At 38.7% G+C, this 12,145-nt stretch overlaps 1 protein-coding gene across 2 annotated transcripts in view; it reads left to right on the plus strand.

Annotated features, from left to right (window-relative positions):
- Positions 1 to 12,145, plus strand: part of MYZAP (myocardial zonula adherens protein) — a 254,337-nt gene that overhangs the window by 178,424 nt on the left and 63,768 nt on the right. For both annotated transcript variants that reach the window (XM_053717520.1, XM_053717519.1), the window contains exon 7: positions 934 to 1,086. In XM_053717520.1, the coding sequence (XP_053573495.1) occupies positions 934 to 1,086 (153 nt within the window). The remainder of the gene's footprint in view (positions 1 to 933; positions 1,087 to 12,145) is intronic.

The raw sequence follows: 12,145 nt of genomic DNA on the forward strand, positions 1-12,145 counted from the left end.
CAACAGGGTGCAGAATTACCTCCGTCTTATGTTTATAGTCTGTATCAAACCAACTCCGGATTCCTCACTTCTCACCACTCTCAGCGTGTGTCTCTGGCATGACTGATGCGTGGCTTGCGGTGACTAAACAATGATTTCATCAGAGGGGAGGAACTAGCCCGATCCTTGTCAGTAGCTTGAATAGCGGAGCAAGACCCAACTGGTCAATCAGATTAAGAGAGAAAAGACGTCTTGCTTCCAATAAAATATAACTTTTATTCATCCAAATGATAAAAACAGAAAAAATGCTGAGCGTAGTACCACTGGCTTACGTGTATTGGCAATCAGCAGTAGCCATAGCCTAAAGTACAACATCTGATATGTATTGCTACTGTGTGTTCAACCTCTTTGCGGGGTAGTCTAGGGTCAATAGTCTTAAAAATTACATGCTGCTCTAACGAATTAGAGCATTCATTTTTCAACTATCATAGGTCTTTAAACAACTTTTCACTTTACGTCTATTATAAAATGTGCATAGTTCACTTGATATCCTTAGTTAAAAAAGTAATTCTAGGTGATCTCAGGAGCGTGCACATGTCTTCAGCTATCTGGCAGCAGTCTGTTTATAGCAAGGTTATACAATGTTGCAAACACTGTTGCCATAGACTGCTAAAGACAGAAGAATGCACGCTACTAAATTCCTATCAGCCTTCCTAGGTTTACTCTGCAACAAAGGATACCAAGAGAACAAAGCAAATTAGATAATAGAAGTAAATTGGAATGTTGTTTCAAACTGCATGCTCTATCTGAATCATGAACATTTAATTTTGACTTTTCTGTCCCTTTAAATAGTATCCTTGATATAAGAATTGCCCTGCAAAATGTTTTATACTAAGACAGATTACATTGTATTATATGACATTTTATAAGTATTATTGTCTTTCTTAACTTCAGAAAACTCTCGTTGATGTGACCTTGGAAAATAGCAACATTAAAGACGAGATGAAAAATTTAAAGCATTCGTATGAAGAGTCTGTGGATAACCTGAAAGAAAAACAGAAGTTGTTAGAAGCTGCCAAAAATGAAAATCAATTGCTAAAACTTAAGGTAAGAATGTTGCATCCTTTCGGCTAGATTACGAGTTTAGGGTATGAGTGAAAAAGCAGTGTTAAGCCTCAAAACGCTGCTTTTTCACTACCGCTGGTATTACGAGTCTTGCAGATTTAGGGGCACCGCACACTTTATTGGCCTTAACGTGGGACATCATTTGCGCCGGTATTACGAGTCTGCCTGGGAGGCCAAAAAGTGAGCGGTACACCCTATACCGCCAAGATTCGTAACGCATTCTAAAGTCAGTAGTTATGAGTTTTATGCTACAACGCCGTAACATAAAACTCATAACTAAAGTGCTTAAAAGTACACTAACACCCATAAACTGTTGAAGAAGAATAGAGAGAGGGCGCCCTCTCTCTATTCTTCTTCAACAGTTGTTCCACACTCTCTGGGATCAAGAGGAGCAGCCTGATTCATTATTCCATTCAAGAGGACATCTTTATTCCCTAGTTACCATCAGCATATGGACAGTAAACAGGACTAATACGGTAGACTTGATCTACTATATCAATAGTACAATATTTGGTTTTAAATTGTATACTGTTTTCTTTTTAAACACCAGCGCTCTTTTATATCCCTTTATTGGGATATCTTCAACACCCATAAACTACCTATTAACCCCTAAACTGAGGCCCTCCCGCATCGCAAACACTAAAATAAAATTATTAACCCCTAATCTGCCGCTCCGGACAGCGCCACCACTATAATAAACATATTAACCCCTAAACCGCCGCACTCCCGTCTCGCAAACACTAGTTAAATATTATTAATCACTAATCTGCAGCCCCTAAAATCGCCGCCACCTGCCTTCATTTATTAACCCCTAATCTGCCGCCCACCTTAATTTATTAACCCCTAATCTGCTGCCCCAACGTCGCCCCCACTATACTAAATTTTTCAACCCCTGAACCTAAGTCTAACCCTAACCCTAACACCCCCTAACTTAAATATAATTAAAATACATCTAAATAAAACCTACTATTAATAAATAAATAATTCCTATTTTAAACTACTTACCTGTAAAATAAACTATATTAAATAAAATGTAATAGTTATATTGTAGCTAGCTTAGGGTATTATTTTTATTTTACAGGCAAGTTTGTATTTATTTTAACTAGGTAGAATAGTTACTAAATAGTTATTAACTATTTACTAACTACCTAGCTAAAATAAATACAAATTTACCTTTAAAATAAAACCTAACCTGCCTTACAATAAAACCTAACCTTACACTACAATTAAATAAATTACCTAAATTAAATACAATTACCTAAATTACAACCCCCCCCCCCACTAAATTACACAAAAAAAGACATTATCAGATATTTAAACTAATTACACCTAATCTAATAGCCCTATCAAAATAAAAAAGCCCCCCCAAAATAAAAAAAACCCTAGCCTAAACTAAACTACCAATTGCCCTTAAAAGGGCCTTTTTCGGGGCATTGCCCCAAAGAAATCAGCTCTTTTAACTGTAAAAAAAAAAAAAATACAAACACCCCCCAACAGTAAAACCCACCACCCACACAACCAACCCCCCAAATAAAAACCTAATCTAAAAAAAACCTAAGCTCCCCATTGGCCTGAAAAGGGCATTTGAATGGGCATTGCCCTTAAAAGGGCATTTAGCTCTTTTTCAATTGCCCAAACCCCTAATCTAAAAATAAAACCCACCCAATAAACCCTTAAAAAAACCCTAACACTAAAAAAAACACTAACCCCCGAAGATCCACTTACAGTTTTGAAGACCCGACATCCATCCTCAATGAAGCGGCAGAAGTCCTCATCAAAGCCCGCAGAAGTCTTCATCCAAGCGGCCAAAGTCTTCATCCAAGCCCGCAGAAGTCTTCATCCAGATGGCATCTTCTATCTTCATCCATCAGCGGGGCGGCTCCATCTTCAAGACATCCGGCGCGGAGCATCCTCTTCAATCAATGTCTTCTTGCTGAATGAATGTTCCTTTAAATGACGTCATCCAAGATGGCGTCCCTTGAATTCTGATTGGCTGATAGAATTCTATCAGCCAATCGGAATTAAAGGTGAAAAAATCCTATTGGCTGATGCAATCAGCCAATAGGATTGAACTTCAATCCTATTGGCTGATCCAATCAGCCAATAGGATTGAGCTTGCATTCTATTGGCTGATTGGAACAGCCAATAGAATGTGAGCTCAATCCTATTGGCTAATTGCATCAGCCAATAGGATTTTTTCAACTTTAATTCCAATTGGCTGATAGAATTCTATCAGCCAATCGGAATTCAAGGGATCTTGGATGACGTCATTTAAAGGAACATTCATTCAGCAAGAAGACGTTGATTAAAGAGGATGCTCCACGCCGGATGTCTTGAAGATGGAGCCGCTCCGTGCCGGATGGATGAAGATAGAAGATGCCGTCTGGATGAAGACTTCAGCTGCTTGGATGAAGACTTCTGCGGGCTTCGATGAGGACTTCTGACGCTTCATTGAGGATAGATGTTGGGTCTTCAAAACTGTAAGTGGATCTTCGGGGGTTAGTGTTAGGCTTTTTTAAGGATTTATAGGGTGGGTTTTACTTTTAGATTAGGGGTTTAGGCAATTGAAAAAGAGCTAAATGCCCTTTTCAGGGCAATGGGGAGCTTAGGTTTTTTTAGATTAGGTTTTTATTTGGGGGGTTGGTTGTGTGGGTGGTTGTATTTTTTTTTACAGGTAAAAGAGCTGATTTCTTTGGGGCAATGCCCCGCAAAAGGCACTTTTAAGGGCTATTGGTAGTTTAGTTTAGCCTAGGGTTTTTTTTTTATTTTGGGGGGACTTTTTTATTTTGATAGGGCTATTAGATTAGGTGTAATTACAGGCAGTCCCCGGGTTACATACAAGATAGGGACTTTAGGTTTGTTCTTAAGTTGAATCTGTATGTAAGTCAGAACTATTTAATAACTACCTAGCTAAAAGAAATACAAAATTACCTGTAAAATAAATCCTAACCTAAGTTACAATTAAACCTAACACTACACTATTATTACATTAATTAAATAAATTAACTACAAATAACTACAATTAAATACAATTACATAAACTAACTAAAGTACAAAAAATAAAAAAATAAGTTACAAACATTTAAAAAATATTACAACAATTTTAAGCTAATTACACCTAATCTAAGCCCCCTAATAAAATAACAAAGCCCCCCCAAATAAAAAAATTCCCTACCCTATTCTACATTAAAAAAGTTCAAAGCTCTTTTACCTTACCAGCCCTTAAAAGGGCCTTTTGTGGGGCATGCCCCAAAGAAAACTGCTCTTTTGCCTGTAAAAGAAAAATACAACCCCCCCAACATTAAAACCCACCACCCACATACCCCTAATCTAACCCAAACCCCCCTTAAAATAACCTAACACTAATCCCCTGAAGATCATACTACCTTGAGTCGTCTTCACTCAGCCGAGCCACCGATGGAACTGAAGAGGAGCGGCAGAAGTGATCCTCCAAGGGGCGCTGAAGAAGTCTTCCATCCGGGCGATGTCATCTTCCAAGCGGCGCTGAAGAAGTCTTCCATCCGGGCGATGTCATCTTCCAAGCGGGGTCTTCAATCTTCTTTCTTCAGGATCCATCTTCATCCCGCCGACGCGGAATATCCTTCTTTCCCGACGGACTACCGACGAATGAAGGCTCCTTTAAGGGACGTCATCCAAGATGGCGTCCCTTCAATTCCGATTGGCTGATAGGATTCTATCAGCCAATCGGAATTAAGGTAGGAAAAATCTGATTGGCTGATTGGATCAGCCAATCAGATTGAGCTCGCATTCTATTGGCTGATCGGAACAGCCAATAGAATGCAAGCTCAATCTGATTGGCTGATTGGATCAGCCAATTGGATTGAACTTCAATTTGATTGGCTGATTCAATCAGCCAATCAGATTTTTCCTACCTTAATTCCGATTGGCTGATAGAATCGGAATTGAATTGAAGGGACGCCATCTTGGATGACGTCCCTTAAAGGAGCCTTCATTCGTCGGTAGTCCGTTGGGAAAGAAGTATGTTCCGCGTCGGCGGGATGAAGATGGATCCTGAAGAAAGAAGATTGAAGACCCCGCTTGGAAGATGACATCGCCCGGATGGAAGACTTCTTAATCGCCGCTTGGAAGATGACATCGCCCGGATGGAAGACTTCTTCAGCGCCCCTTGGAGGATCACTTCTGCCGCTCCGGATCTCCTCTTCAGTTCCATCGGTGGCTCGGCTGAGTGAAGACGACTCAAGGTAGGATGATCTTCAGGGGATTAGTGTTAGTTTATTTTAAGGGGGGTTTGGGTTAGATTAGGGGTATGTGGGTGGTGGGTTTTAATGTTGGGGGGGGTTGTATTTTTCTTTTACAGGCAAAAGAGCAGTTTTCTTTGGGGCATGCCCCACAAAAGGCCCTTTTAAGGGCTGGTAAGGTAAAAGAGCTTTGAACTTTTTTAATGTAGAATAGGGTAGGGAATTTTTTTATTTTGGGGGGCTTTGTTATTTTATTAGGGGGCTTAGATTAGGTTTAATTATCTTAAAATTGTTGTAATATTTTTTAAATGTTTGTAACTTATTTTTTTTATTTTTTGTAACTTAGGTTTTTTTATTTTTTGTACTTTAGTTAGTTTATGTAATTGTATTTAATTGTAGTTATTTGTAGTTAATTTATTTAATTAATGTAATGATAGTGTAGTGTTAGGTTTAATTGTAACTTAGGTTAGGATTTATTTTACAGGTAATTTTGCATTTCTTTTAGCTAGGTAGTTATTAAATAGTTAATAACTTTTTAATAACTATTCTAACTAGCTAAAATAAATACAAAGTTACCTGTAAAATAAATATAAATCCTAAAATAGCTACAATGTAATTATTAATTACATTGTAGCTATCTTAGGGTTTATATTACAGTTAAGTATTTAGTTTTAAATAGGAATAATTTAGTTAATAATAGAAATATTATTTAGATTTATTAAATTAATATTTAAGTTAAGGGGGGTGGTAGGGTTAGTGTTAGACTTGTAAATGAAGGTTGGTGGCGGCGATGTTAGGAGCGGCAGATTAAAGGTTATTAATATTTTACTAGTGTTTGTGAGGCGGGAGTGCGGCGGTTTAGGGGTTAATATGTTTATTATAGTGGTGGCGATGTCCGGAGTGGCAGATTAGGGTTTAATAAGTATAATGTAGGTGTCGGCGATGTCGGGGGCGGTAGATTAGGGGTTAATAAGTGTAAGATTAGAGGTTTTTAGACTCTGGGTTTATGTTAGGGTGTTAGGTGTAAACATAAATTGTGTTTCCCCATAGGAATCAATGGGGCTGCGTTACTGAGCTTTATGTTGCTTTATTGCAGGTGTTAGACTTATTTTTAGCCGGCTCTCCCCATTGATGTCTATGGGGAAATCGTGCACGAGCACGTATAACCAGCTCACCGCTGACTTAAGCAGCGCTGGTATTGGAGTGCGGTATGGAGCTCAATTTTGCTCTACGCTCACTTCTTGCCTGTTAACGCCGGTTTTATGAAAACCTGTATTACCAGCGCTGTAGGGAAGTGAGCGGTGACAATAACGTGCAAGTTAGCACCGCACCCCTCATAACGCAAAACTCCTAATCTAGCCGTTGGTTTGGTAATAATTGATTCGTAAGGTGGGTCTGCTTAGCAAAATATTATCTTAATGGAATGCAGGCTTGCATGAGCGAGGCTGCAGCTGATAGTTAAGAATTAATGGTCTAAAGTCTGTCGGCTAGATTTGGAGTTTTGTCGGTAACAACCCGAAAAACTAACGCCGGCTTTTTTCTGGCCGCACCATAAAAATAACTCTGGTATTGAGAGTCCACAGAATGGCTGCGTTAGGCTCCAAAAAAGGAGCGTAGAGCATTTTTAACGCAGCTTCAACTCTCGATACCAGAGTTGCTTACGGACGCGGCCAGCCTCAAAAACGTGCTAGTGCACGATTCCCCCATAGGAAACAATGGAGCTGTTTGAGCTGAAAAAACAAACAAACACCTGCAAAAAAGCCGCGTTCAGCTCCTAACGCAGCCCCATTGTTTGCTATGCGGTAACCCTTCCTACGTCTGCACTTAACACTCTAACATGTACCCCGAGTCTAAACACCCCTAACCTTACACTTATTAACCCCTAATCTGCCGCCCCCGCTATCGCTGACCCCTGCATATTATTATTAACCCCTAATCTGCCGCTCCGTAAACCGCCGCTACTTACATTATCCCTATGTACCCCTAATCTGCTTCCCTAACATCGCCGACCCCTATATTATATTTATTAACCCCTAATCTGCCCCCCACAACGTCGCCTCCACCTGCCTACACTTATTAACCTCTAATCTGCCGAGCGGACCTGAGCGCTACTATAATAAAGTTATTAACCCCTAATCCGCCTCACTAACCCTATAATAAATAGTATTAACCCCTAATCTGCCCTCCCTAACATCGCCGACACCTAACTTCAATTATTAACCCCTAATCTGCCGACCGGAGCTCACCGCTATTCTAATAAATGTATTAACCCCTAAAGCTAAGTCTAACCCTAACACTAACACCCCCCTAAATTAAATATAATTTTAATCTAAAGAAATTAATTAACTCTTATTAAATAAATTATTCCTATTTAAAGCTAAATACTTACCTGTAAAATAAATCCTAATATAGCTACAATATAAATTATAATTATATTATAGCTATTTTAGGATTAATATTTATTTTACAGGTAACTTTGTATTTATTTTAACCAGGTACAATAGCTATTAAATAGTTAAGAACTATTTAATAGCTAAAATAGTTAAAATAATTACAAATTTACCTGTAAAATAAATCCTAACCTAAGTTACAATTAAACCTAACACTATACTATCAATAAATTAATTAAATAAACTACCTACAATTAACCTAACACTTCACTATCAATAAATTAATTAAATACAATTCCTACAAATAAATACAATTAAATAAACTTGCTAAAGTACAAAAAATAAAAAAGAACTAAGTTACAAAAAATAAAAAAATATTTACAAACATAAGAAAAATATTACAACAATTTTAAACTAATTACACCTACTCTAAGCCCCCTAATAAAATAACAAAGCCCCCCAAAATAAAAAAATGCCCTACCCTATTCTAAATAACTAAAGTTCAAAGCTCTTTTACCTTACCAGCCCTGAACAGGGCCCTTTGCGGGGCATGCCCCAAGAAGTTCAGCTCTTTTGCCTGTAAAAAAAACCATACAATACCCAAGCCCCCCAACATTACAACCCACCACCCACATACCCCTAATCTAACCCAAACCCCCCTTAAATAAACCTAACACTAAGCCCCTGAAGATCTTCCTACCTTGTCTTCACCTCACCGGGTTCAACGATCTGTCCAGAAGAGCTCCTCCGATGTCCTGATCCAAGCCCAAGCGGGGGGCTGAAGAGGTCCATGATCCGGCTGAAGTCTTCATCCAAGCGGGAGCTGAAGAGGTCCATGATCCGGATGAAGTCTTCATCCAAGCGGGAGCTGAAGAGGTCCATGATCCGGATGAAGTCTTCTATCAACGGCATCTTCAATCTTCTTTCTTCCGGATCCATCTTGCAGACCTCCGACGCGGAACATCCTGCTGGCCCGACGGACTAACGACGAATGACGGTTCCTTTAAGGGACGTCATCCAAGATGGCGTCCCTCGAATTCCGATTGGCTGATAGGATTCTATCAGCCAATCGGAATTAAGGTAGGAATATTCTGATTGGCTGATGGAATCAGCCAATCAGAATCAAGTTCAATCCAAAAGGCTGATCCAATCAGCCAATCAGATTGAGCTCACATTCTATTGGCTGATGGGAACAGCCAATAGATTGCGAGCTCAATCTGATTGGCTGATTGAATCAGCCAATCGGATTGAACTTGAATCTGATTGGCTGATTCCATCAGCCAATCAGAATTTTCCTACCTTAATTCCGATTGGCTGATAGAATCCTATCAGCCAATCGGAATTTGAGGGACGCCATCTTGGATGACGTCCCTTAAAGGAACCGTCATTCGTCGTTAGTCCGTCGGGCCAGCAGGATATTCCGCGTCGGAGGTCTGCAAGATGGATCCGAAAGAAAGAAGATTGAAGATGCCGTTGATAGAAGACTTCATCCGGATCATGGACCTCTTCAGCTCCCGCTTGGATGAAGACTTCATCCGGATCATGGACCTCTTCAGCTCCCGCTTGGATGAAGACTTCAGCCGGATCATGGACCTCTTCAGCCCCCCGCTTGGGCTTGGATCAGGACATCGGAGGAGCTCTTCTGGACAGATCGTTGAACCCGGTGAGGTGAAGACAAGGTAGGAAGATCTTCAGGGGCTTAGTGTTAGGTTTATTTAAGGGGGGTTTGGGTTAGATTAGGGGTATGTGGGTGGTGGGTTGTAATGTTGGGGGGCTTGGGTATTGTATGGTTTTTTTTACAGGCAAAAGAGCTGAACTTCTTGGGGCATGCCCCGCAAAGGGCCCTGTTCAGGGCTGGTAAGGTAAAAGAGCTTTGAACTTTAGTTATTTAGAATAGGGTAGGGCATTTTTTTATTTTGGGGGGCTTTGTTATTTTATTAGGGGGCTTAGTGTAGGTGTAATTAGTTTCAAATTGTTGTAATATTTTTCTTATGTTTGTAAATATTTTTTTATTTTTTGTAACTTAGTTCTTTTTTATTTTTTGTACTTTAGCAAGTTTATTTAATTGTATTTATTTGTAGGAATTGTATTTAATTAATTTATTGATAGTGTAGTGTTAGGTTAATTGTAGGTAATTGTAGGTAGTTTATTTAATTAATTAATTTATTGATAGTATAGTGTTAGGTTTAATTGTAACTTAGGTTAGGATTTCTTTTACAGGTAAATTTTTAATTATTTTAACTATTTTAGCTATTAAATAGTTCTTAACTATTTAATAGCTATTGTACCTGGTTAAAATAAATACAAAGTTACCTGTAAAATAAATATTAATCCTAAAATAGCTATAATATAATTATAATTTATATTGTAGCTATATTAGGATTTATTTTACAGGTAAGTATTTAGCATTAAATAGGAATAATTTATTTAATAAGAGTTAATTTATTTCGTTAGATTTAAATTATATTTAACTTAGGGGGGTGTTAGTGTTAGGGTTAGACTTAGCTTTAGGGGTTAATACATTTATTAGAATAGCGGTGAGCTCCGGTCGGCAGATTAGGGGTTAATAATTGAAGTTAGGTGTCGGTGATGTTAGGGAGGGCAGATTAGGGGTTAATACTATTTATTATAGGGTTAGTGAGGCGGATTAGGGGTTAATAACTTTATTATAGTATCGCTCAGGTCCGGTCAGCAGATTAGGGGTTAATAAGTGTAGGCAGGTGGAGGCGACGTTGAGGGGGGCAGATTAGGGGTTAATAAATATAATATAGGGGTCGGCGGTGTTAGGGGCAGCAGATTAGGGGTACATAAGGATAACATAGGTGGCTGCGCTTTGCGGTCGGCAGATTAGGGGTTAATAAGTGTAGGTAGGTGGAGGCGACATTGTGGGGGGCAGGTTAGGGGTTAATAAATATAATACAGGGGTCGGCGGTGTTAGGGGCAGCAGATTAGGGGTACATAAGGATAACGTAGGTGGCGGTCGGCAGATTAGGGGTTAAAAAAAATTATTTGAGTGTCGGCGATGTGGGGGGACCTCGGTTTAGGGGTGCATAGGTAGTTTATGGGTGTTAGTGTACTTTAGAGCACAGTAGTTAAGAGCTTTATAAACCGGCGTTAGCCCAGAAAGCTCTTAACTACTGACTTTTTTCCTGCGGCTGGAGTTTTGTCGTTAGATGTCTAACGCTCACTTCAGAAACGACTCTAAATACCGGAGTTAGAAAGATCCCATTGAAAAGATAGGATACGCAATTTACGTAAGGGGATCTGCGGTATGGAAAAGTCGCGGATGAAAAGTGAGCGTTAGACCCTATTTTGAGTGACTCCAAATACCGGCGGTAGCCTAAAACCAGCGTTAGGAGCCTCTAATGCTGGTTTTCACGGCTAACGCCAAACTCCAAATCTAGGTCTGTGTTTCTTAACCTCTCCGCCACCTCTGAGCTATTAATTTAAAATAACCCTGGAATAATCTGACTGGGGTGAATGACAACCCCTGCTTTGACGCAAATATGCGACAGCAGTGAGCAACCTTGCATGAGTGTCTGCTTGTGCAATGATAAATGAGGGCACAAACATAGGTGGACAGGTACCCAATTTGGGAACCTTGCGCTACTACACAATGATAAATACAGCTTCTATAATTACAGTTTTGTAAATGACACAGTTTCTCACTGTCACCTCAGTATTCACAATTTATTATTCTTTAAAACCAAAAACATGACATAAATTGAGATACAAATAATGGCTTAATAAAAGCTATATATTACATTTTTTTTAAACGTTTTTTTAATATAACCAATGCCTGAAGACTTTATGAAAGAAAAGAACGAGAGCAAGAGTGAGAAAAACTATATGCAATTTATTGAAATTAACTTTAAAAAACATCTTTATTATAGAACAAACAATAGCTAACATGATACTATAACCTAAAGCGTAATAAGAACTCACTGGGCCCCAAGGCAAACTCTGTGGCAGGGACCCCCTCATTTGAATATCACCAAAGCATAGCTAATGAGCTATATATATATATATATATATATATATATATATATATATATATATATATATATATATATATATATATATATATATATAATATAATAATTGTACACACACACTCAAACACATATATACACTTATACACATATCCACATACAGTATACACACAAACATATGTATTCACACATATATCCACGTACAGAAACAAACACATAAACACACACAAACATATATTCATAGTAAAATAGCTGCTTAAGAACATCACATTGAAATTGTGATAATTTAGTAAGCAATATCTACTATTACAAATAATTTCAGGTATCTCCATGGATTACAAAACACCAGCTATAGATGCTAAATGCTACATAGCACCTTAAAGAGAGAGAGAAGAAAGGGTTAAAAAAACACTGTATGCATTGCCTTACTAGCCTCACT

Source organism: Bombina bombina, chromosome 6, assembly GCF_027579735.1.
Source record: "Bombina bombina isolate aBomBom1 chromosome 6, aBomBom1.pri, whole genome shotgun sequence".
Classification (NCBI taxonomy): domain Eukaryota; kingdom Metazoa; phylum Chordata; class Amphibia; order Anura; family Bombinatoridae; genus Bombina; species Bombina bombina.